Source organism: Phallusia mammillata, chromosome 1 (genome assembly GCF_965637545.1).
Source record: "Phallusia mammillata chromosome 1, kaPhaMamm4.hap1.1, whole genome shotgun sequence".
In the NCBI taxonomy this organism is placed as follows: Eukaryota; Metazoa; Chordata; class Ascidiacea; order Phlebobranchia; family Ascidiidae; genus Phallusia; species Phallusia mammillata.
Window position 1 is genome coordinate 30,167,072 of NC_137252.1, and position 26,917 is coordinate 30,193,988.

A 26,917-nucleotide genomic window follows, 5' to 3' on the forward strand; every position below is an offset into this window, starting at 1 on the left:
TCAACCAAGTCATGTCCAAAAGTGCATTTTACTTACGTTTTGTTTAATTTACTTTTACTAGTTTTTCAAGTTAGATGGCCAATCTTCACTTTTAACCAGCTGTAACCCTATGAGGAAAGCTAATGCTGAAGGCCTTAAATTGAGCTGGATTGAGAAAGGCAAAGTCCAAATTCCAGTTGAAAACTCGCACGCAACAATGCAATACAACGGTTGCATTTTACCCTTCTCGTGCAAGCAAGGTACCACTTCAAACGAAACAACCAGGCGTAGTACTTCGTCAGCAAATTTTTCCGAATTTCACTTGTTCGGCCCCGGTTTCACCCCGTAAACAACGCTAACTGACTTCTCTGATTGGTAAAGATGGGGTAGATTTTTTGGACTATTTCTACTCAAAAATGTGTTAAATTAACGAAAACAATGACAAAATTGTTACATTAGTTTGTTACCCTCAAGTTTAAGTTTAGCATTGTGGAACGTTTGTGTCTGTTTGGGAATAAGTTGGGAAATTAATTTGCCTGTAGTCCAACTTTATCTCCACAATACTGAAATGTACAGTTAAGATGCTAAATTAGTAACTTAGATTGCAAGTTGGAAAACTCTTTGTTTTAAAAAAACGAAATGGGCAATTCTGTTTTGTTTTTGTCCTGAGACCATCAACCTTTTTGTACTAATTGCCGCGTTGACACGAAGCGAAACTAACTCCTTAATGCCGCCACCTGCAGCAGCATGCAAGATGCATACCTTTCCGCTTGTGCACGGTTGCCAGGCAACCAACAGGGGCACAACAAACGAGAAGTATCCGGCCCTTGCACCCAATGACGTCAATCGAACACGGTCAGCTACACCCCCTCCCCCCAAAAGCGGTCCACCCCCACGCCCCTCTTTACTTGCTTGTGGAAGTTGCAGCAATCGGTTCTAAGCGGATTAAGTTACCTTGGGTGTTTGTTGTGTGTCGTTACACAGGACACGAAGAGTGCTTCCGTGAAGTTTGCCTTCCTCGCACGGTTTGGTGCATCTCACCTCATTTCGGACTCCTAACCCCAGCTGCCTTTTCTACATCTAGCACTATCTTGATCATTCCCATACCACTAAATTTATTGAGTCCAAACTGACCAGATAAATTAAATTTATTAAATTTAAGACTTTTTGTAATGTTTTTAATTGCTTTGGCGTCGGGAAGTTTTTGGTTAGTTTTGCAAACGTCCGTTATTTATTTGATTACGTGAAGATCCACAAGAAATTAGACTGATAATTAATAAGGCATATGAACACCTCTCTAATGTGTTTTTAAAAACGTTTGCGACGAGACAAAAATATTCAAATTGTTACGAAGTTTCAGGTGATAATCTCAACACATTTTTCATCCAGGGAAAAGGCATTACTTTCCTAGTAAAAAGATCGAGAAAAATCCCTTTAAGGAGCTACGAAGAAAAAAGACCCCTATCCCAGTTCATTATATGCCCAGTGAGGGTGGTGCTCAACCTAGAGCGATTTGTTAAACTCATGTGGTAAACAATCAGGGTGATGTATCGATTTGCCAGCGCGCGTACGATGTCGGTGTCGGATATAATTTGTAATTGCTTCAGCCCTAAGATGATGAACAGCTTTGCGGTGTTAAGAGAGGATGTTAACCTATCAAAAGTGTTTGCGACTGATTTCGGGCCTCCAAGCTCGTTAACGCTTGTCGTCTAACTCCGTGAATTCGATTCAACCCAATTCTTGCCCGTTTTAGTCAAATGTTGGTTACGGTTACAAATTGACTTAATGGTCAATGGGACCGATAATTTTACACTCAATCAATTTACCTAGGTACAGATTTTCTCATAAACATAAAACATAAATCACATGAACAATCTTAGCCCATGTTTTTCGAAAGCAGTTATGCAAGTGAAGTAGGAGGTATGGCGTTTGCCTTGTTGTTTACGATCCAATTTGTAACATAGAATAAAGCCAAAATAGTTCAGAAGAACGTTGGGTGTAATCTAACTATAAGCTCGTTATCAGAAGCGGAATGTGGCTTACACGTCATATGTACTGATAATGGGGTTAACTACTACAAAAACAACGCGTGTTACCTTACAGAATACACTACTGTTTTAATATTTTAAACTTTTAGTATTTCAATTAAGAGGCTTGAATACCAACCAATCGAAATATATTTAATTTTTACATGTACGCTTAACAAATCGTGAGCTTTTTATTTATCTGCGGGGCGATAAAATGTATAAGATTCAAAATTACTCATAGACTTTTACTTCAAGCAAATCAGTTTTGTCTTATCGATTGAGCAAAAAGATTACTTCACTTTCTTTATCACAATGTCACGAACCAGTTTGGTAACTGCTGTAGATGTTACGAATTCCCTACACGACCACAAAACCAAATTGACTCGCGTGCAAACGTGTACAAAATCGATCTGGTATCGACTTGTCGGCCTTTTTGTTCTAATCACTACTGACAAGTTAATGAAATACATGCTTCAGAGTACATCCCATTTGCTTAAGGGTTTTGCTAGTCGATTTGGTTGGTTCAAGGTGGATTCATAATTGTAGCATTTCCCCGCGCAATGGTAAGATTAAACTTTATTTGAAAAGCAGTAAAAACCTTTGTTTTCGGTATGATGCGTATTTGGCGTATGCTGCATTGACAAGTTCCTCTTATTCCAATGGAAAATCTGCTGACAACATTTTAAAGAGCGCGTTAAAGTTCAATTCGGGATGGACAAATTGTAGTTCAAACGTAAAACCTGTTTAAAACAAATAAAGGTCTGTTCGAAAGAGGACATTGAAATGCTAAGTTCGGTTTACAAGAATCAAATCAATGACATCAAACTTTGTAGCTTTAAAACACTGGGGGCAGCAAAGGGTGTGTGCGACACAACAACTATTTCGCAGTAACGCCAGGTTTGATAGACAATCCAACTTGTACAAGGGCAAATTTCAGTTTCGTTTGGTGCTTGTAATATCAACTCCTTTTGACATAATCATGTACTTGTAAACTGTTAACATACAGTTGCGTTATTTGCTGAAAAAAAACCTTAAAAGGATTTTGGAAAAAAGATTTTTAACGGCTTTGAATTTTTCCAGCATCCAGCATAACTGCGCCTGAAATACAGACAGAAAAGCAAGTTGGTTGGTCTGGCCAGCGCCCACAGCTCCAGTCCAGTCGTTAATTGTTCCCAGGCGTCTGCAATCATCGGAAATACTTCACCCTTGCAGCTACCTTTATTAATTTCCACTGGCATGCTTGCTTGGCTTGTTTTTAGCATGTACGACCGGTGAGGGCCATTTGTCGGCCTCATTAAGGAAACAGGTTACGCACATACTTACTTACGAATGTTTGACCTCCAAGCGCGTGCCAATTCTTTTGCCTGTTTGTGGTGGGAATTTTTCCTAGCCGATTATCATGTAGGAAACGTCGAACCATCACAGAGCTTCTGAACTTTGACGTGCGTGTTATCAGTGGTTAAACGAAGATTCACCTGGAATTTTCTGGAAATGACGTAGTAGTTTCTTGCAAAATACGTTTGAAATGTTTTTCAGATGGCAGTCGAACGAGAATTTCCGGTAATGTTGACGGAACATGACATTTAGATTTGTCAGACGTTTTGAGACTGTCCTATTAATTGACACTTTAACCCTTTGAGGGTTACTGGTACGTATATGTACCACAACTTTGAAGCATCGTAGAAAATTAATTTGTTGGTCGATCGATATAATTTTCACACAATCTCTCAATTTGGGTTTAATGTTTATATTTCCATGATTTTTTTGCACTTGCCACCTTCAGATCAGCTGTTTTTGTGCCTTAAAGTATTCCTTTTCGGTCATTCTCAAGGGCATAGTTGTTTCACTTACTGGTAAGTATACAAAAACATAAAAACAAGTGACTGATAACGTTTTTTATTGTTTATGTGTTGGTTGTCAATAATTACTAGTTTTAAAAAATAAAACCCAAGTAAAAATGTAAAAATTTTGGACATACATGTTATGGTACATATATGTACCACTGTCCATTTGGGGAAAAAAGTCAAAAATTTTCAGTTTTGTTGAAAAATGCTGTTGTTTGTTTTTTTAGTCCAATTAGAACTACAAAACAGCACATTTAAGGTTTTTAGTATTTTTTATTTGTATTTTAAGACATTTCAGAACAAAAGTGACAGGAACAAAAAGTTATTTTTTCCACTGAGATATAGCATTGTGGAGGAAATTTTGTTTGCTGATGTTAGCGACACTGAAGATGACCTTGCTTTAGATGCAGAAGATGTTAAGGTTCTCCTAAAAGATTCTAAATTGTTGCTGCCAGTTCAATGCTTGATTGTACGGTAGCAAAAAAGCAAAGTCCTAGTGATTAGAAGAGATCTGTAGCAAGTTGAACTTCAACAACAATGAAAATATGAAACCGAGAAATGATCCAATGTATGATAGGGCTTTTAAAATTAGGCCAGTACTACAGCATTTTAATTCATCATTTCTATCAGTCCTATTTTCTTCCGTTGATGAACATGTGATCAAATTTCAAGGGCCACAATTCTAGTATTTGCAAGAAAAGATCTAGCAAAGTCAATTCAATTGATCAACAATATACAAAGGTGTAAGCTTTGCACATGTCAAAAGATTCAGAACAGAACCAACAACAAGTATGGCCATTGTGGCACATATCTTTGTTGTGCAAAGGATAGAAAATGCTTCAAACTTTATCATAAAAAATAAGTTTCTGTGCTTGATTTTGTTGTATTTTAATTTTTTGTGACATGTTACCATTTGCTATCTATGATTTCTTCGTACAAAACTAGCATTTCCTTTTCATCTCTATATTTTTCTGAAGCTAAGTTTACTGAACTGAAATCCTACACCGGTAATGACAACAACTATTGTTGAAATACCTGCACCATTGTTCTATATTTACAAGTTTTCTGGCATTTTTGTATGCTGTTGACTAGGTTTTGTTTGTTGTTTTGTATTTACTAATCAAATACATGAAATACAAGTATTTTTAGTAAACAGAGTTTACTTACAGTGATCCTTGAATACATTTTTTACTATAAAAATGGATTTGCGCCAAAATTGAAAAAAAAAATTGAAAAAAAAAAATTCCCCAGATGGTTGCTGGTACATATATGTACCATGCTCTAAAATAAACAAACTAAGAAATTACAAAAATTTTTTGGGGGAATACTTTTTTTGACCCATTTTAACTAAGATTTGTTGACTGAATTAAAAAAAGCAGTGCACAAAAAAGTGTGTCCCTCAAAGGGTTGAAGTAACCTGTTATTTTGACATGATTCTGGGAAACTTTCGTGTGTTCACCGAAAACAAAATAACACTATATCTTTGCACCACTTATTTTTTACTAGAAAAAACTTCACATGTAAAAATACTTGTGAGAGAAAAAATAACCCAGTAGAGAAAGACAACGTCTTCTGAGAATACTGAAGTCTCACATCATTTCAATGTTGTTTCGTTGTTTCCTTTTCTCCCAATCAAAAACGTGCTTCATCGGCAAAGAAAGTCGCGTGACTTATGAACTGTTTTGGTCACAGCCAATTTATATTTGTTCTTGATTTTGCGGCTAAATGGGTAAACACGTCGCTGGTTGTTCTCTCGTTTTAACAACTCGTCTTACGGAAATGACTCATTACTTTAATGTGTTACACAACAAACCTATTTTATGAGTCCTAAATTTTGTGTGTTTTCTGCTCCCACAAAATGTTATTAGACTTCCGTTGTGGGTTTTTGAACTCTAGATCTCAGCCAAGTACATGTATTTTTGTAAACCAAACTCTTAACAAGTTCGTAAATAGTTTTTCCATGAGTGCATTAAAGTCGGGGAAAATGTACTAGTTTTGCAAGGGCAGTCAAGCTTTAAACTTAAATAGGGCATTACGATCAGTTTTAAAGTTGGACATGTCGTAGCAACAAGCAACTATGCTACAGAACCAACAGGTCCAAAAGTAGACAAATCGTTGTGTCGTTCGTATATATTTAAAACCCATGTAAGAACATTTTTGTAGATTAAATATATTAGCAATGGGCCTTATTTAAATCCGTGCCTTCATACCTTCAGGTACTTTACGACTAAATATTTCCATACATATGTTTTGACAGTCAGCATTGTCGACTAACTACGTACTTACCTGGAAGCTATTTCGAAAACAATTTCTTGGACTGTAAACCAGTTTCGACATTTTCGTCATCGTCCTATTTATATGTTAAGGTCTTTCCAAGTACTGTTGGGTAGTGTACAACAATCACATGTGTTTGCGCCTCTTTTTTTCACCCCTTTTTAAAGGAAACAGATGTTGTTTTCAATAGAGTGTTTCTCCGAATCAGATTCTGTGGATTACTGTTGAACCACACATTGAAGGAATTGTGCTTTTAATGCGTCAGCAAGATGATATGCAAATATTTTCTTGTTTTTTTCGGACTGGGATTGCATTCAAATGCCTTTCCTATGGGAAAACGCTTGACAGTTTCTAATTGTCGTTAGCGATCTTAAGTAGCTTTAGTTCTTTGAAATGATTTCGGTGACAAAATGTCGTCATAAAATATGCAACACTTCAATTTCCGTTTGCCATTACAATGTGTTGAAAGTTTGCTTAGGTTTATCCAGTACGCTTCCCTTATTTACATAAATGTTGTTTAAAGCTATATATTGAAACACAGCAACCAAATTTTAAATAAAGTTTCTTAGTTAAATCAGGTTCTGTTTCAGTTTTTCACTTTGCTGATAGAAGGTCCTTTTCTCCATGCAATTGGTTTCTGCACCTGGCCGCAAAATTGTGGTAATTTTGCGATTGCAATCTGTATTTGTTTCGTTTTTGCCTACCCCTTGTTGTATTAATCCAGCGGTTCTTAATTTTTATATTGTCGTTTCTGCTAAGAACAGCTAAATCTATTTCATTTTCCCCCTAGTTAAAAAAACCTTAACCAACCAACTATGACGTCATAAGTTAAGAACCACTCCTTTGCTCAACAGCCAATTGTTTTTGGGGTACTGAATTTTACAATGTACGAATTGTACGCAGGGTTGCCATCGATATGGACCCAAAATAAAAACAACCGAAAAATTAAATTTTCATACGAAACGAAAGAAACTTTTTGAACAAATCTTTGCATTTATACGAGCCATGACGTATCACATGTTATTTTGGCCAGGAACAATCTGTTTTAGCAACTTTTTGCTCAGATCTAGGTTTACTATTACTTGTAGCAGAAGTTTGACTTGTAATTGTTGGAAATAAGACAAAACAAGGAGTCTTGTCTAGTGGTTCCCAAACTGTGGGCCATGGCCCAGTACTAGGCCACCAAGACATTTTCAATGGGCCACAGAGCCATTTGAACCAATTCTACTGTTTTGTTATGTTGTAAATATTATGGGCTTTGTTTTGAAAAACATAATATTTGCAAAAAATTCCGAATCTTGTAGCCAAATTTCAGGAGCATGAATCTCATTAAAAATAAATTGCTAGAAAATTTCGCCTGTTTTTGAGTTATTTTTTTGTTTGTGCCCAAATTTTAGCACGTGGTGAGCCACGAATCGCTATTAAATAGACATTTGGGCCACAGATCAAAAAAGTTTGGGAACCCCTGCTCTAGTCAAAAACAAGGACGTTTCTTAGAAATAAGGACAATATTTTTTCTAGGACTTTACACTTCAAAATAAGGAGAAATCTTAGAAAGTAGAGCGGTATAGCAACCCTGGTTATACGTAACCAAAAACAAAACATAAAACTGCCGATTCTTAAACAACCAAAAAGTAACGTCAACAGTACATTACGTCAACAGAAAACTAATGTCAATGTTTCACAGGTGACTGCGTTGGATCGAGTTTTCAGCATTCTTTCCCCAATGTCCAATGTTAATCAGCAACGATCCCGTACAAGGATTTTGCTGATTGGCGCTTGGCTAATCGCATTTTTCAGCAGCATTCCACCGGTGAGTCTTGCGTGGCTAGTATTTAAGATTTAGTTATTGAGCGCTTACAAGAAACAAATTAATTAACAGTGATAAATTAATTTACTTATAAGTAAGCTGTACTGATTAGGTCTTTTAGGTTACTGTTTGCAGCTTAATTAATTATCTATTTACTAAATGATTTCGATCCTAAATAAAGTTATGGGATGATATCAGCCTTCTTACCGGCTGGGTGCATACTGTGATTTATTCATGAATGTAGTCTTGCTGTTGTTCTATCCAGGGGTCACCAAACTACGGCCAACGGGGTCCTTTTGTCCGGCCACTGACCGTATTTTGGCGGTTTGCAAAATCGTATTGATAACGTTATTGTAACATTTGAAACTTAATCTAGTCCCAACGAAAGTATTCCTGCGACGATATGTAGGGTCAATTTTGCCTAGTCTTGGGATTTCAACGCAGGGGAGGGATCCAAATATTTTGTTATGTTACAGACAATACTAAGAATTTAAATTGTGCGCGAACAAATGCTTTCTTTTGTCACTTGTGACATAAAAAGGAGTTGATGAGACCAACTGTGCAATTTAACAGTCGCATCACCCGACTTCAACTAGATTGTGGAAAGACCATCTATTGCCGGTCGCAATAAAATCTATTCGCGGCCCAAGTTTAGAACAGGTCGCGCAAGGGCTTGTTAACTTTGCGGCCCACAAACGTCATTATTAAACTTATCCGGGCCGCGATCAAAAAGTTTTGTGAGCCCTGGTGTATGCTTAACTTATCCGCGCCCAAAATTAAATATAGTTTACACTTCCATTTTTGTTAATTGAGATTATACAAGGACATGATTATACGATCTTATTTGTTTTACAGTTGTTTATTTTCTCCATCTCCGAGCGTCAGTTCTGTGCAGACGAGGCACCATTCGTTCAGTGCGTCGATTTTAAAGTGATCGATCGTCAAATGCGTCGGGTCTATCTCTTCTTCACTATGAGCGTGAGCTTCATCATTCCTTTCATCTTTACTGTCGTGTCGTACAGTCTCATTCTCTGCGAAATTTCCAATATGCTTCGACGCGACCGACGTAAGCCATTAAGAGCTTTTTATAATCATTTTAAGCACTTATATCTAGAGTGCTTTTAACGCACAACGTAATAGTAGAGTTTAATTGTTTTAATGCAAAAATCGCTTATCATTGAAAACGTTTCCAAGGACACAATCAGCGGAAGTAAAAACATGGGGATTTATATTTTTTCGATGTAAAAACATTTTTGTAATGGATAAGATACATGTTTTTAACGTACAAGTTAGTAGAGGTATTTTTTTAATGGAAAAAATCCTGATTGTTTCATAACGTTACCAACAACACAATCAGTCGAATGAAAAACATGGGGTTTTATATTTTGCCCAAACGACTATTAAATTATTCTACTTGAATAAGTATCAGGTAAAGTATACATTTCCAGATATTACTGATACATCTTATTGGACTTGTTTTATAGTGCGCTCACCAACTTTCAACATGTGCATTATATTTGAAATATCTTTGGACTTCGGTAGGAATGGCGGATGTATTCTTGCGATTAGCAATTAAAAACTTCTATCGTTTTCCAAAACCGTAAATTTTCGATAACATGTCTCGTTTTAAAGTAATAAAATATTTAGGCAAATTTGTTGACAAATATTTAAATCGCTTCGAACAATCTGTTTGTAACCACTGCCATTTAACCAACAACTTGTTCTCTGTAGGTATTATGGGTCGAAGGGATAATATATCGAACATGGCAAATGCACGTAAAAAGACCTTCATCTTAACGTCTATTGTCGCAGCCACGTTTCTTTTACTGTGGGGACCTTACTACGCGTATGGGGTGGTCACGTGGTTTGACAGAGACATCTCAAGGTCCGTTTCTATGGAGGTAAGTCGAATAGGGCGACTCAAAACTGCTGTGTAATACAAATCTCTACAACATAGACTTTGCACTTGCGAATTTGTCTTCGTGAACACTGGCAAAAAAACGTTTTAACGAATTCGTTTTAACGGCCTAGAGGTGTAAAACAACCTCAAAATCAGAAATAAAAAGAATTTTTTTTCTCGAAAATAGAGACGAAATACCATATAAAATGCAAACAAAAACGTAATTTGAAACATAGTATGTCAGGCTTTTTCTTAGTTTCGCTGCAAAACTGGACTGTCAGTAACACACTTTTCTTAGTAATAACAATGATAAAACCAATGCTGCACAGTTACAACCACGATCCTTAACCCGTGAGACATTGTCTTATCGGTAATTTACAGTAGCGATAATCAAAGAATACAATAAATGTCGTTATCGAACGGTACGGACTCATAACTTAATAGTTAGACTTGTTAAAACCTGGTTGCCAAATCCCGTGAAATTTTAGCTGCTTAAGAGTGTTTATTAACTTAAAATTGGCCTTTTTACTTCATTATTTGTGTATATGAGCCGATAGACAGAAAATCCCAGAAAGTACCAAGTCTTGACCACTCCTCCGCCACGCCTTTGAACCAGTTAACCAATCACAACATCGTTATTGTTCTTTCAGGTAACGAACGCCCTTTACATGTTGATGTACCTCCACCCAGCGGTACATCCCATACTGTACGGCTTTTTCGTTAGAGATATCAGAAAGCGCTTTGTCGCCATCTTCCGGGTTTGCATTAAACACCCCGACGGTCGTCCAAGGTGGGTTTATCGCGTAAAGGCGACTTTTACTGAGCCACCCCATGTTATATCATGTACAGAATAGGCTAACATGTTTTTTTAACATTTCTAAAAACACATACGATAGAGCAACCTTTGACAACATGGAAGTGTATAATTGGCACCGTATGATGAAATTTACAGCAAATTTGCGAAGTTGTGCAAAAATGACATAACAATATTATCAAAAAGTAACAAAAAAGTTTTATTATTTCCCGACATAACTAAAAAAACTGAAATCTCATTCGCAAATTTGGATAAGTAAGTCAACGTTTTGCTCGTCTCATGAAAAAAGAAATGTTGCCATTGACTTATTTATTTCATGGTCCGTATTTAACATGGCTTAATCATGTAAAAGCTTTGTAACCATTTATCGCGGTCAAAAATGCGGAAAACGACAGGTTTTTAGAAGAAAAAGGTATTTGTCATCGTACCTTACACTGTTTGAGCCTTTTTTGTTCGTAACACTTTTAAATCTACCCAGGAAAATGCGAATTTCCAGGACAAGCGATGAAATGAAACGTATGAATTGTAAGTTTGCCTTGCCGCAAAAACAAACACCAAGTCATAACAATTTGTAGCTTTTAGTGCATTCATTCGTGTGAAGCGTGCTTCTATGCATTAATTTTAGTTACTGCTCTAATTCTCTCTTTCTACCACCTACACTACTTGCTTTTGTTTTGCTGCTTCAATTTCCAAGCTTGCTGTCGATTTCTAACCAGTTATTTCTAATTTTCGCTCGCTCTTGGAAAGCACTTTGCCACTAATCGACAGTTCAAATTTCAATCTAATCGAGTGAGTTTAAAATCTTAAGTCAAACCATAGTAATTCAAGTCCTAGAAATTAAATCTTATACTTTCGAAGCTTTGAATAGTTCCAATTTTCCAATTTTATTTTATAAGAGACAGCGTTTATCAGAGTCTGTCGTGTTTAAGAGAGACAGCGGCCTATGTTTGTAATACTGGTTTCTTACCTAATTCTAAACGCTCGGGTAAAGGGGGGCAAAACATTGTTTAGTGCGTTTAATGTAAAACAAAACAAAATTTGATATGTTTCATTTTTAATTGTATCTGAAAGCACACTCTTGTCCACCTTCTGTTGAATTAACCCACCAAAACGCAAAAATACAATACTTTACCCGTTTTAAACAAGTTCGAACCTGAAATCTACTCTTCAAGTCAAGTCAATGAAATACACGGCTTAAAGTCTAGTAGAATTTAATTAAGCAAAGACTCCTAACGCATAAAGGCCTTTATGAGCAGTCAATTTGTTCACGATTCGGCGACTTGGACCGCGCGGCGCAAAACCGCAAACCAATTCCAATTTTAACCGTGTTCAGTAATTCGAACGACTTTTTTCTGGGGTAAACGCGTGTAAATGTCACAACCACAGCTAAGACCCAACATAGCAGCAACTTGTACCTTACAGTCGGACGACCACTCCTGCTAGCATACAGATCGTTCGTGCATTTGCAGCCACCGCGCGGCGCCCACGCGCTCCACCCGGCTGACGTCACCCGAGGGGCAACGTGCACGTAACGTAAGAAAGTTTCCCTCCGAAGGCCAGGGATGCCAAGGCAGTCCGGACTGTGCCTCGGCTAACGTGAGTTCTGCTGCGTGGGGATTCTGGTTCGTCTTTGTTGCTGTCGCATGCACTGTGTCATGGTTCGCTGCTACCGGCGGCGATGCGTGTCGTTGTTCCGCTCTGTTGAGTAGCGTGTGGCATCAGTCATCTCGTCGTTTCGGGTCTACAAATTGTTTCATCTTTTTGGGGCAAAAACATAGTTCGTAGTTCCATAAATGCGAAACCAAGATTCAACCAAATATTGGTTAAAACAAAAAGCTGTAAACTTTCACTGGTCGATCATCTTTCAAACATCACTCAAGTCACGTGTATTACATTCTGTTCACGCATGACTTGCTTTTGCTTTCTGCATGGTTTGGCGTGATACGCTTGATTAGTTTGCAGTGTGACGTCACAGTACATTGTGTGTGTTGTTTCGTTTTTCTAACCTCAGTGCAATCTTATTTCTTTGTGCTAACACTGTACAAGTTGTTGTAGCGTCGACAACTCTGCTGTTGTTCTAGTTGTAGACAGCCTTGCATGGCCAATTACTTAAAATAATGTAAAGCTTAGTTTCAGTCATAACAATGCTTACACATGCACGTGATGAAGGTTTCTTGTGAAAAATAAAATATAAATCGTAACAACATTAATGGTTTAAATTTGGATTAAAATGTTAAAATTATTTTTCATGCACTTATGCTATATGTGTGTTGTGAAGCCACTTTTCTCGTGCATTTAAACATGTCTGGTAACCTTTTGAAATACAGAGGAAAGCAAAGTTTATCTTTTCAACGAAAAGGGTTTCTTCAACCAAATATGCATGGCGCTTTTAATTATCTCGTGTGTAGTAATTTTTGTTAACTAGCGAATTTATTTGACGTAGCTGAAAAAACTGTAGTTGTTAGAAACATAGTTGTGAATTATGCTCGTAAAAACTAAACTTTTAAATTTTTCGTTAAACTCAGCATAAATTTCGCTTATGTAAACCGTTTTATGGATACAGTTTCTTTTAAAGCAATTCACAAACAATGTCTGACTTGTATTGTATGTCCAGCAGCTCATTGAAAAGTTCGTCTCACAGCTCAGAACGCAAGGACAGCCAGAACAGTGTTAAAGCAGAACCCGCCAGAGGGCGCCACTGGAGCGCCGCGACTGAGATGATCAACTTCAATGATTCAGGCGAAGACTCATCGGGTCTTGTGAGCTGCGCTGGCGACGAACCCGTTTGAACTCTCGTTCGCCTTCTCCCACCCCAATAAAATGAATTAATATATTGTACAAAGCAATATGGTGTTTCCAGTATGATTGATTTACTGTTGTTAATAGGCGCATAAAATTTGGCATAAATTGCATAAAATGTCCGTGATATTGAAGTAAAAAGTTGCATTTTTGATCCCGCTTGAATTCATTTCCATGGACTATATCCGTCTCTTTTTGTTCAACTTCTGTTTAGAAATGTTTGCTTTAGGTCCAGCATTCAATATCTTGAAAAGCCATCGCCAAACTCAAATTTTGATGTCCTAAAAGTTCATGTCAATCTAACGTTGTGCATAGTTTCTTAGACAAAATGCCAATCTGGTTATGATTTTTTTCCTTTGATTGCTGGATTTTTATATTTTATCGCATTTTACTAATTCTCATTTGTCATGCAGTGTGTTGTTTATCATAGTGGTCACACCGGCCTTTTATTTTTTGTGCATCCTTTTCTGAAGGGGGCACTTTTTGGTTTTACTCTCTTTGTTTTATGCCGCCCTTTAGCTTTTCCTGGCACTTTTGGCATGGTAAGTTGTATTAACCAAACTTTCATAGCAGGTAGATATATGGATTTGTGCCATCTGTTTTATATCACTTTCAAAATGCCGTTAACACCTAAAAGCAAACTTTTTTGGTTTGCAAACTCTGTCAGTATTTTTAAAAAGAAAATGTCGTAAACAATTAAAATGACCGATATTTTAGGTAGGATAATCTCTGTACAATTTGTTCATAACGTTTGTATTTTATTTAAAAAAAAATCGCAATTAATGAATTTGCATGTGCTCGTTTACATGCAGTTCCGTCTGCAGAACAATTCCGACGAAAGCTACGGCAAACTATAGAACCCAATTTAAAACAATATTGTAAACAAACAATTTTAAATGTCTCGTGCTGTAACTGTATATGAAAAATTACATTGTGGTGAAAGTCACTCCTTTATGTTCCTGTCTTATTGCGTTTCCGAATTCCAGAGGTGTTTGTTTACTCTTGTGTATGATATCGTCGCTATCTGGCGACCTATCGTTCTCCTTATTAGCACTATTGCATTATTTGTGTCGTCAGCATCTAACAAGTTCCGATACAATGTTGAACAGCTCATCCAGTCTGATAAGTTATAAAGAAAAGACAGCTAAATATTTAAATACGAAGGGGAGGGGGAGATAACAGTAAAATAGTCGTTTTAAATATTTTTTATCTTGGTGCTCAGCCGGTTACCAGCAATTGTAGGGTAATCCCCATAAATTCCCCGAATGTGCGAAAGATTAAAGAAAATATTTTGTGCCTCTGACCCTATGTCAGTGTGAAGAAAATGGATTCCAAGGTGAGTAGTAGGTAGTTTTTGATCACTGGGAAGTAGAAATAATATCTATGCTTAACATTTCCCGTAGAAATCAAAAGATCCGGGTTCATCTGTTCAACATTTGAGCAACAAATATGGTAGGAAACTTTAGACTGTTGCAAGGACGGTTTTGTGTTAATTGTTTATAAATTATAATTTAAGGCAAAATAGTTGCTTGATTATATTGTTTTTTTTACTTGCTGTGGAGCGTACACAATTGTAATTTTCAGTGAAATACTCGCTGTGTTTTTTAATTTAGGATTTGAATTTTACCACATAACTTAAATTGGTTTTCAAATGTGTCATTAGCTATTACACATTTCTGTGATATTAGGTGAATCACGAAAGGAGTCTCATTTACCAGAAGATGGGCCCAAATCTAACGTAAGTCTCAAAGTGATGTGAAATCTTTAAATTTCAGTCCATTTTTAAGGAAATGTACATTGCCTTACTTAAGATTTATCATTTTGTTATTCAAATGATAGCAGTATTACAGATTTATTGGTCCAATAACTTTGCCAGTACATATTAAATATATTATATTGTTATCCAAAAATTTGTAATGTTAACAATTTACCTGCTTGTAGTGATGCTTGTCCATAAAAATACATGTAATGACTGTGGAAGAGCCTAACAGATTCATACACATCAATTTTTTTAAAATGGAAATTTGTACTTTATTGCAATGTGATTTAGGTACAAAAAAAATATCAGATAACTTTATTTTACACTGACCAATTTCTTCTTAAAGCTGTTTGTTTAACGCTTAATCATTTATTGGCATTAAGTTGGCATAAAATATAAACAGCAGAAAATCACAACTACTGTTTATGTTCAAGACATAGTACCAGTATTTGGAAAGGTTGTCAAATTACAGTATTTGGAAAGGTTGTGGGCGACCAAAGCATTAAAGTTAAGTTAAAAATTGATGCTTTAATTTAAGGTATTCAAATTATCATTAAAGTATTCAACATATGCTGGATAAGACTTTGAAATGTTGGTGTTTTAGTGTTTAAATACATGTGACAAACAATAGTAACAATCCTGTTACTGCCACTTGTGTTTTCCTGAACAAGAAACTTTAGCAACATACTTCTATACCAGTGTAACCTTGTGCATTGAGCTTAAATAGTCATCAACTACCCAAAGTCCAAATTCAAAAAAATAAAAAAAAGGATTCAAAAAATGAGCAGTAAGTATTACACATTTAGGCATTTACCAGTCAATGATAATATAATAAAAACTAATTTGAAAAAAACAACATTCAAATGTAATTTGGTTTGAAATGTTACTTTCTTAAATTCGATTTTATCGTGCAGGGTGAAGTTCCCCCAACAGAACAGGTTCATGAATCAAAAGAGCATGCTTATATTGCAAGTGTGGTGCTTTCAGACATAAACCAAAGATTGCAGAGTCAAATACCACAATGGAACACATAAGGTTTCACACCTTTTCAAGTCGTTTGCTTTGAAATTAAAATGAGTTCAACAACATGTACATGGTAAACAATGAATAAATTTATGCAGAAACAAGTTATTAGTAAGAATGAACTGTGTGTTATTGAGCTTTGTAACAGCCAACACCACTTGCTACTCCTGTGTTTACTTCATTAGTTACATTTAAATGTATACTTTGGGCAATTCATGAAGTTTTGAATCCCTCTGTCATAAAGCATTCCATGTTGACAATTTACTTCTGCAATGTTAAATGATGTGAGTATAAAATGCTTTTGTATTAAACAAGTTCTACTAACAATTGAAAGAACTGTAGAATGCAGCAAGTCCGTTGACAATATGCACAACATTGAGCAAATTGTGCAGATACTTAACTGATGTTGTTTCAATAGTGTTCCCTTATATTTGACAACGATTAATTTTTGATTAAAATTGTATATCTGTAGTTACAAACATCCCTTTTAATGGTCACCAAAACGAATATGTCGTGGTTTTACTCGATGTTTACATGTCTTAATTAATTGCATATTTAATTGTGTCTCATGCAAACAGGTTTTACTGTCAATAAAAAATATCTGTAATTGCTTGTTAAAGGCGGGAGATTGCCGCAAGCAGGTCATTTGAACGTCAGTTTACGCACGAATGGGGATTGTAAACTGCAGTGTCCCCATTTGACTGATAAATCACATGCATTGAGTCAGCGCAGAACTGCCATTGTTTTTACTTGCTTGTCCTGCGATGAGCGTTGGTCAATGAGTTGCGTTTTTCACCGAATATATAAATGTTGCAAGTGCCAGAGTATTTCCGCGTAGTCGGTATGTGATATTCAGTTGGTGTTGGGAGGTTTTGTCAGAAAATCGGGATGTAGTCATTAGTAAAAGACAATTAGGTTTCCTTTAGCTCTCATATAAAAGAAAGTTGCAAATTATTTCTCTCGACGTAAAACATCAGACTCTATACAGAAAGTTTTTCTGTTTTGTTAGTTGCTTTGGTTTGATTTGTTGGTAGCCGCAATAGAAACACGAAAAGAAAGTTTCTGTTTTTTTTTGCAACTAAGCCTGGAAATATGAAGATCTTTTGCGCTGTGACTGCATGGATAATTCTGCTGCTTTGTGTTTGGGACACACAAGCAACCGTCTTTTGCAAATCTGATGTCCTTCCAACAATGCGTAAGTCAGTTCACAATGTATGCGTATGGTTAGAAACCGGTTGTAGTTTTAATCGGCTTTAAAAAATTTGCAAAACAGGCGGAGATTGGCTGTGTCATCCTGATTGGATAATCGATTCGTCCAATCAGCACGGAGTGCAAAACCTGATGGATGGCAACAAAAGTACAAATTGGATTGGAACAAGCTCAGCGTAGGCAAACTTTAAATCACCGATTTCTAGTTCCAGTAATTTGTTCTCGTGCGCAACGCATCTTACGTTTAACCCGAACGAAGAGTATAAATGTCGCATGGTCATCGCATTGCTAAGGCGGGGAGGGGCCTTAACAAATGAGAAAAAAGTGTATTTGTATGTTCAATGTAGCATAATCCACATCATAAGGCAGATTGTATGCCGAGATCCTTGTAATATACAGCAACTTTTTTGGCTACCATATATCCAGCATGTTACAGGCTACCGTATACTCGCGATTTTTTTTCTTGTCATGTTGACATGCTGTGATAGTAGTTGTGGTAACCATTACACTTCCTTCGCACGTCAACTTCAGTCATCTTGACGTAAACTTAATGTTTGCCCATTTAAAGTGCAAACCTTCTACCCAAAAGTTTTAAATTGCTCAAAACTACTAATTAACATAAAATATATAGGCTAATAACATGACTATTAACTAAACAACTTTATTTTTTGCAGGATAACAAGTGGTGAAAACTTTGTCGTTTTTCGGCTTCCAAAGTTCTACGTTTTGCGAAGAATCAAACTGCGCCTGAACTGGAGCCCGGGTTCTGTTACGGAATTTCGACTTTCCTACTGGAACGACAAAAACTTTCAACGTTATGTCGTTGGTGGAGACAATCAAAACTGGAAAACTCTTAAGGTTTTTGTCTTTTTATGGACGAAGTTTTTTTTCAAAGAATTCTGAATAATGTTTGAATGCTATGACTAAGATTGTCTAAGGGAGCATTAGGAATGTTTGAATTAATAAACAAAACCGAAAACGTTTTTAAAACAATTAATTACAGGAGTTTAACGTGCCAGAGAATGGAAGGCGGGTCTTTGGTGGATTTTCAAGACAATCTCGATACTGGAAGATGACGTTTACATCGACCCATGGCGGGGAACCACCGTCCGTGAGTGACGTGGCCCTCTTCATTTTTGCAGGTAATCACGGAAGTAGAGTTTGTCCGTTTTAAAAATCTTACAGCTGAATAATTTTTAACTGGGGCTTAATTTGCATTGAGGGACAAATAAAATAGGCTTTGACATTGTTTTGAGATGGAAATGCCTGATTCGACCCTTAACGCTTTACACAATGTCACGACAATTGACGATGTACGATCATGTCAGGACTTTGTATATTTGCAGCAGCAAACTTTTTTGATAAGAAAAACGTGAGGTTAATTTTATCTTCGATAATGTCCTGTTGTAAGTCGGGCCGGACTTTTAGTGTCGGATTCGGGTTTTGGCCGGGTTTAGACCGGTTTTGGACTTGACATTGAATAAAACGGACTTGGACGTAACTTTACACACGGCCTCATTGGTGTCTCAATTCCATTACCTTTAGGACACAATTCGAGCATTTTATAAACGAATTTGGGGTTGGGAAATTTTCATCAGTCCCGCTTGCTACTGACGAGAGAAAAAAATGCTGAAACTTATACTCTGAGTCTCTGACTTAACGTAAACTAAACAATTCAACAGATTTACCACCTTCAACAATCGAATTTGACATCGAACCGAGTCAACCCGTAGACCCCTTCGACGAAGGTGATGTTCCTCCACCAATGGCAGCTCCCGAAGGCGACACGTGTGAAGAGGTAAAACAAAGTCTAAGTCCGACTTGGTCTGATGAAATTTCCTCGTAAACGTTCTGTTGATTCCTTTGCATACAACATAGGGACATAACCATCTAAACGACACAATGGTACAGTATATATAATGGCCCAGTACCGCTATAACCAATTTTTTATTACCAAAACTGTGTAGTTCATAAACAACCGGTCATTTTTATTGATTAATAAACCCGTGTCTTAGGTTTATGATGGTATTAAATCAAACCCTGTGTCTATTTTAGTTCCTACTTTTCTTGGTAGGTTGAAAAACCGGTGCCTGGTTGGGCTGTTTCCCAATACAACTTGGACACTAGTTTCTATCGCAAATTTACCAGCGCATATGGAATACCCATTATGGGGAATTGGGTTTTGGATGACAGGTAACTAGAACACGTACTTTTGTAGGTCATCATATGTTCAATAGCTCTTTAATTTTTGTTTCTTTCATGGCCTACCAATATCCACTTAAATTAAGTAAGTTGACTGATACCTTACTTGGGTTTTTGAAACTTTGTTTTCCCTTTTTTTCAATAACTGTACGTTTAACCTTCAGAGCCTTGCAAAGAGCGTGTTATGTAGTTCGATTTATGCTGTCCGACCGCAGGGACATCAGGGACCACATGTACTCCAACAAGGGTCGGGTTGCCATCATTGGTCGACAAGAAACTGTTCCCCAGGTAACGCTTTAATTTGAAGCTAAGATATTTTTTGCAAATGTATTGACAACATTTAGCGCATTTTTACCATGTAGCTTACCGCAAAACACAAATAATAAATATCAATGGAAACATAGATTTAGGGATAGGGTACATAAAAACGGTTGTAAAACTTATGTGACGAAAGTTTAACGTTGTGTTTACGTTATAAGTAAATAATTATGGGTCCCCTTCCCTGAAGGGGACACATATTGTTTTTGTCTATATTTTTTTTTTCTTTTTTCTTTTTTTCTTTTTTCTTTTTTTTTTCCTTTTTTCTTTTTTCTTTTTTTCTTTTTTTCTTTCTAACGCAGATTTGTTCCCACGTTTTGGTCAAGAAAGAATGGTTCAAACTTTTTCAAATTTACACACATTGCAGATATTGGTCTAAAGATGGTCCATGTAAATTTTGACCCCGTTTGATCCCCCGGTTCACCCACAGCCCCCCAAAACGTGAAATTTTTAGCGCGGCTATTGTTCCCACGTTTTGGTCAAGAAAGAATGGTTCAAACTTTTTCAAATTTACACACATTGCAGATATTGGTCTAAAGATGGTCCATGTGAATTTTGACCCCGTATGACCCAGAGGTTCACCCATAGGCCCCCGAAACATAAATGTGTATAACGCCTGTTTGGTCAAGAAAGACACTGTAGGCAGAAGTACCAAGAGAGTAACTCACTGGTTTACGATAGCGGGAGGGCTCAGCTTGACGTCGGACAGACGTTTTACGAGACGTCGTTTCAGTGATTAGAAATCAGCTGTTTTGCACAGCAATGCTATGTCGTTTTATTAAGTGGTCACTCACATTTTCAATTTTGGCGAAGGTTTTACACCTATGACGTGATTTAAACCTAATAACCGTGCTTCGGTTTTGTATGTGTCAAGAAAAACTTTGTTAATAAAAGTTAAGATGAAAAAATTAACTTGAGTTTTGGCAAATAAATGTTTTTTTAAATGCTCGTTGTCAGGTTGGCTGCCGCATGATCACGGGTTACTTAAGGTCAACTAGTCGGTATTACAAACACAGTTCAGAACTTTCTTCATAACGTAGCGTTTTTTTGACAATCAATTAAGGAGTCAATACTCAAGGCATGTATAAATTAGGCTTAACAGTATTGTTGAACACGAATGACGGCGTGCTATTGAAAACGGTGTCAAAAGGTCAAACAGTCGTTTGGCGTGTGCACCCTGAGAGGTTACTACTGGTCAATGGTACTCGTTTTGCGAAACAAAGTTAAATGAAAAACAATTTGTTATGTATACACTTGTAGCAAATTGCTTTTTAATTTAAAGTGTCTGTAACACAACTGTTACAGCTTTCTAAAAAAATTGTGTTCAAAACCGGACCTTGGAGGACTATATCTGGGTCAAAGCAAGAGATTAGATTTAAGTCTTTGTTACGTTTTTTTAATTTTGTAATTACATGACAATAATAGTGCAAAAAGAAAACGAACAATTTTTTTTTATTGTTGGGTTAATGCTTTCTAAAAATTTGTCCTTAAGAATGTAAAAATCACCGCAACATTTGTTTACTGTAAATCCGCACAAACGCACGTGTGGGGACCCATCAGTTTTTGTTTACAAAAACAATCATATGTGTAGATCAAATGATGTGTATAGTAAATTGGTAAATATCGTATAGAATATATAAAATGGAAGTATATCAGAAAGCCACTCTTCTAGTTGAAAGTATGGTTCGTTGCTAAGGCATGTTGTTAACGGCATTTGATGCAAAAAATGGTGCTTCATTTCACATATACCTGTACTATCAAAAGTACTATCAAAAAACTTGTCACACAGCGCCAAATCTTGTAAAACATGCCTAATAATGTAATATACATAGGAAAGACAGTAAAAAAATATCAGACGTTTGTTATTAGGTTCCCGGGATGCGACAATACACTTGGTGGACACGAAGAGCTGCAGGGGGAACTTATGAAAACCCAGTAAATGTCGGAGCTGAAGAAAATATGCTCTGCGAACCACAAGACGGGTCAGTAAAAGTGTAGAAATGCGTATATTTGTGAGTGGTATGAAAAATCGTTGGTCTACACGTATCTTCAGTATGTACGCTTCTGATTATATGGTTTTCCATCTTTTACTTGAGTTTATTTCGCATAGAAGTCACGAAAATGTCGTAAACAAAAAAGATAGATAGACGAGTTTAAATATTAAAATGATCGACATTTGCTACTACCTTCACAGGCTTCATAGGCACCTTCACAAACCAACCTGATAAATAATGTGCCTTAATTTTTTTTTAAATGTCTTTAGTTTTGCCACCAGGTATTTTGAAATATCTGACAGAGATTTTGTAAGAGTGTTATTTAAAAATAATTACCAGCTGAAGATGTCATGTAAGTTCCTTTCAAACTAAAGTTATTTTTTCCAAAGATACGCCCCAGCACAAGATATCTTTATGCATGAGTTCGCCCATGGAATTCACTTAATAGCAGCACGCACAGCAATAAGAGATTTTAACTACCGGCTGCAACAATCGTTTATGTCGGCGAGGAGGGCGGGCTTATGGAGCAACACTTATGCTAACACCGACAACAGAGAATACTTTGCTGAAGGTTATCTGTAAAATTTAGAAGTATCCAAGATCGATTAGGGTTTTTTACAAACCAAAACACGTTAGGTTAAAGTAAAACTGCTCTGAAAAACGTGCTAATATAGATTTTAAAATCTTTAGCCACTCTTAAATATTTACCATGTAAACTGTTGGTAAATTGAGTTGATAAAGCTGAATGTCTCCAACTGACAGTTTATGATGTTGTGGTAATTCCATACACAAACGTTGCAGGAGTTTAGGCTTATTTAAAGTATACTTTAAAACTCCATACACAAACGTTGCAGGAGTTCAGGCCTACTTTAACCAACAAAGAGAAGGAAGACCAGGCGGTGATGGGATACAAAATCACGTGAACACGAGAGAGGAACTAAGACAACATGATCCGGGTCTTTACAGTCTCGTTCAAGAAATCTTCCCTTGTTCCAATCCCTATATACCAAGGTTATCTGTAAAACAAAACAGTGGGATCTTTTTTACGCACCGTAAAGTAATGATTTATTCTTTACGTGGGAAAGCCTAAATTTGCTGATTTTTTATTAACCGTTCTTTATCTTGGTTGTTCATTTAGTGTTACACTTATTTCCTAGAGATTTTTGCTGCAAGTCTCAAGTATTCGGTCTTGAAGTCTGAGGAGCTTGACCCATAGACTGTTAAAATATGATCGAGATTCATGTAACTGGGCCCTATAAAAAAGGGTTTTGTATTTTTTAGATGCGACGATCTGTACCAGACCAAGGCACTTGCTCAGAAATTCACAATGGACTGTAATGGCGGCGGAGGCATTGTACCCACTCCAGGTTATCTACAGATACAAATATTCATGTTGTTTTGTGCAACAACTGTTCTATATAGTCCTTGTTGCACATATTAAAACACCCAAAGTAGTTGTAAAAACTAACATTTTAAGAATTTATTTAAAACTTTACAAGCATTATGCCTTTATTTAGTCGCAAAATACACTGCAGAAAACCTCTTTGGATGCTTAACGTAATGCAGTGGGACCACTTTAAAGTTTTATTTGAAACTTTAAGAGTAATACCTTATCATTTATTCTTGGCAAAAACGCTGGATAAAAGCATTTCTTTCCTATTTACTGCATTTGATTTGCTTTAGGGCCTGCTGGTTGTAAAGATGACAACCCCAGTTGCGCAGCATGGAAAGAGTCAGGCGAATGCCAGGCCAACCCTTCGTACATGCTTGTTTCCTGTAAGCTGAGTTGTGGCGTTTGTGGAATCTCCACATCCACAATATCTCCAATCAGCACCACAGACACGACCACGCCTCCAGTCACAGGTTGATACATGGTTAAAAACACAAACTTACAGTTTAATGAGTAAATAACGGCCCAAATAGACTCAAAAAGAAACATGCTTTAATAATAAAACGTTTTGGCAAATTCTAATGCTATCGTCGGTTATAAACCTCATTCAACTTATAAACGGATCCGTTCATAGTGCTCTAAACTCACTGTGTATTTGCATAAAAAAACATGTACGTGTATAGTAGTGGTTCTTAACATTTTTACCTTTTTTTCTTATCGGGAAATACTCGCAAGCACTCGCGGTCCAAGCCAATTATTTATCCAACTGAATATTTCCCAGCAAAAAAGTTGGTCTTAACAACTAAACGTTATAACTTATAACATTCATCAGTTTGGCAAATATAGTTTTGTTCCTTACGAAACAACAATTTACTGCAATTTATGAGATACATGCAATACTTAAAACAACGATGAAAATGTGCGTGAACAATAGCTCATTTGTTACTTAAAATGAGCTAAAGATTCACTCATTTACCTGCAAAATTTTGCTTCTACTATACATAAAGTTGTGGAAACACATCAAACTTCTCGCGGCCAAGCTGAAATTGCCTTTTCGTTCCTCTGAAAAAATATACTTTTCAGATCCAACCTGCAAAGATGACAATGTGTACTGCGACTACTGGATGCGAACAGGGGAATGCGAAATTAACCCAAACTACATGTTGCAGTCGTGTAGGAAAAGTTGTCGCTCATGTAGGACCACTCCAACTTCGACAACAATGCCGGTTTCCAGCTCACAGACTACTCAGTCGCAAACAGCAACCACTGGACTTACTACTGGTCAAATTGCTACTGGCTCCGAAAGTTTGACCACTGGACCTACTACTGGTCCTCTTACCACTGGGTCCGAAACTTTGACCACTGCACCTACTACTGGTCCGATTACTACTGGCTCCGAAATTTTGACAACTGGACCTACTACTGACCAGCTTACCACTGGGACCCAAACGGTGACCACTGGTCCCACTACTGACCATCTTACCACTGGGACCCAAAAAGTGACCACTGGTCCTACTACTGACCAACTTACCACTGGGACCCAAACATTGACCACTGGTCCTACCACTGACCAAATTACCACGGCTAGCACAACCACAACAGCGCCCACTCCAGGTGAGTTTCACTTTTGCCGGTGTAACCCGAATTAGACCCCATTATTGTTGCAATCTAATAAAAACGTTTTGACGAACATATGAACCCGAGTGGAAAATTATAGTTAGGAATATACGAAACAAAGTTTTGTTTTGTTGCATTATGTCACGTGGGAGCATGATTGCGCTATCCGATTTACTCCAACTGATAAAATTTCATACAAAATAAAATGCTTCTTGGATTTTTTGTTTAAAACCGCAAACTCCTCCATGGGAATCTAGGTAGTTCGAAAGCACTAACTTACTGAAAGTTAGGTATAAAAAATTCTGTAAACGCAGAAATTACTTTCCTTAAAAAATCGTACGTTGTAGCCATATCAACTACGATGTATAAGTGTTGCAGAAATTTGAAAATCATTTTTTGTAGAAGAAATTTGCGAGGACAACAACCGAAATTGTCGTTACTGGATGCAAATTGGCGAATGCAGTAGAAATCCCAGCTACATGTTGGTATCCTGCAAAAAGAGTTGCGGAAACTGTCGGCCTCCTATCAGTGGTAAGAAAGTGCCATTTTTTTGCAAGAGTAAAAAAGACTTAAAGAAAAGTTTATTGATGGGGGGCTAGCCTAAAAAAAAATTTCGACAAAAATATAAGCAATTCATCTGCAAACTTGGGTGAAATTTTGAGTAAATTCTAAACCAACACGAACCTAAAACTCGAACCAATAGTTTTAAATCGAAAAATAAACTTAAAAAAAATTTTTGCAACAGAATCCTGCAATGATGATGATGAGACTTGTCGCCACTGGAGGTCGTATTGCAACAGCAACCGCTACGTGATACGTAATTGCAAAAAGACTTGCAGAACATGTTGAAATCACCACAAACAATGGGACAACATGTCAAATAACAGAAATTACGTTTTTTCGTTATTTTTTGTTCAGTAAAATCCGTCATCAACTGTTGTTACGGCTAATTATAAATGTTATAAGCAGTTTTTATCATCTTGAACAAAATAATTAAACGGACACAAAGAACTCTAGGTGTTTTCGAAAACGAACAGAAAACAAACATTTGTCTTTAATTTTTATAGGAAAATCGGGTCAAAATTTCGAGTTTTCGATTCCGATTTAAACCGGTTTTGAGTATCGGTAGGAGGCTAAAACCGGCTAGAACCAGTTTGAAACTGGAATATTCGGACGAAAACCCACAGAAAACCGGATTTATCTTCGATTTTTTGACCCCCGAAATCGAAAAAAAACGGAAAGGCTATAGCCTTAGGGTTTTTTCGAAATTAATCCCAAAATTTCGAGTTTTCGATTCCGATTTAAACCGGTTTTGAGTATCGGTAGGAGGCTAAAACCGGCTAGGACCAGTTTGAAACTGGAATATTCAGACGAAAACCCACAGAAAACCGGATTTATCTTCGATTTTTTGACCCCCGAAATCGAAAAAAACGGAAAGGTCATAGCCTTAGGTTTTTTTCGAAAATCGGGTCAAAATTTTGAGTTTTCGATTGAGGTTCAGACCGGTTTGTAGGTTCGGTAGGAGGCTAAAACCGGCTAGAACCAGTTTGAAACTGGAATATTCCGACGAAAACCCACAGAAAACCGGATTTATCTTCGATTTTTTGACCCCCGAAATCGAAAAAAACGGAAAGGCTATAGCCTTAGGTTTTTTTCGAAATTAATGTCAAAATTTCAAGTTTTCGATTCCGATTTAAACCGGTTTTGAGTATCGTTAGAAGGCTAAAACCGGCTAGAACCAGTTTGAAACTGGAATATTCAGACGAAAACCCACAGAAAACCGGATTTATCTTCGATTTTTTGACCCCCGAAATCGAAAAAAACGGAAAGGTCATAGCCTTAGGTTTTTTTCGAAAATCGGGTCAAAATTTTGAGTTTTCGATTGAGGTTCAGACCGGTTTGTAGGTTCGGTAGGAGGCTAAAACCGGCTAGAACCAGTTTGAAACTGGAATATTCAG

The 26,917-nt window shown here is 36.9% G+C and overlaps 2 protein-coding genes and 1 long non-coding RNA gene across 10 annotated transcripts in view; all 3 read left to right on the forward strand.

Annotated features, from left to right (window-relative positions):
• Nucleotides 1-14,553, forward strand: part of LOC145216052 (gonadotropin-releasing hormone receptor-like) — a 37,713-nt gene extending 23,160 nt beyond the window's left edge. Inside the window, exons 4-9 of one of the 6 annotated variants that reach the window (XM_080084474.1) lie at nt 7,812-7,937; nt 8,790-9,000; nt 9,666-9,835; nt 10,485-10,624; nt 11,127-11,173; nt 13,263-14,553. In XM_080084474.1, the coding sequence (XP_079940600.1) occupies nt 7,812-7,937; nt 8,790-9,000; nt 9,666-9,835; nt 10,485-10,624; nt 11,127-11,173; nt 13,263-13,273 (705 nt within the window). In that variant the 3' untranslated portion in view covers nt 13,274-14,553. Of the gene's footprint in view, nt 1-7,811; nt 7,938-8,789; nt 9,001-9,665; nt 9,836-10,484; nt 10,625-11,126; nt 11,174-12,070; nt 12,245-13,262 lie in introns of those variants that run through there. The other 5 variants (XM_080084475.1, XM_080084470.1, XM_080084471.1 and 2 more) reach the window with 5 other exon arrangements.
• A 69-nt stretch (nt 14,554-14,622) lies between these two features.
• Nucleotides 14,623-16,836, forward strand: LOC145216118 (uncharacterized). Its single transcript, XR_013857354.1, has 4 exons — nt 14,623-14,783; nt 14,851-14,899; nt 15,136-15,185; nt 16,121-16,836. It is a non-coding gene; the product is annotated as an uncharacterized LOC145216118 (long non-coding RNA).
• Nucleotides 16,837-16,905: 69 nt separating this feature from the next.
• On the forward strand, nt 16,906-25,927 carry LOC145216016 (uncharacterized). Of its 3 annotated transcripts, none has more exons than XM_080084466.1 (15): nt 16,906-17,424; nt 17,503-17,614; nt 18,113-18,296; nt 18,442-18,580; nt 19,121-19,236; nt 19,513-19,631; nt 19,805-19,928; nt 21,828-21,940; nt 22,342-22,523; nt 22,807-22,963; nt 23,234-23,319; nt 23,636-23,815; nt 24,426-24,956; nt 25,362-25,490; nt 25,705-25,927. In XM_080084466.1, exons 1-15 carry the CDS (start codon nt 17,322-17,324, stop codon nt 25,806-25,808), a joined length of 2,379 nt encoding a protein of 792 aa, XP_079940592.1. In that variant the 5' UTR covers nt 16,906-17,321; the 3' UTR covers nt 25,809-25,927. The 3 variants fall into 3 exon arrangements, with proteins under 3 accessions (XP_079940592.1, XP_079940593.1, XP_079940594.1); XM_080084467.1 differs by having other exon boundaries at nt 25,365-25,490; XM_080084468.1 differs by lacking the exons at nt 25,362-25,490; nt 25,705-25,927 and having other exon boundaries at nt 24,426-25,006.
• Nucleotides 25,928-26,917: the final 990 nt, after the last annotated feature.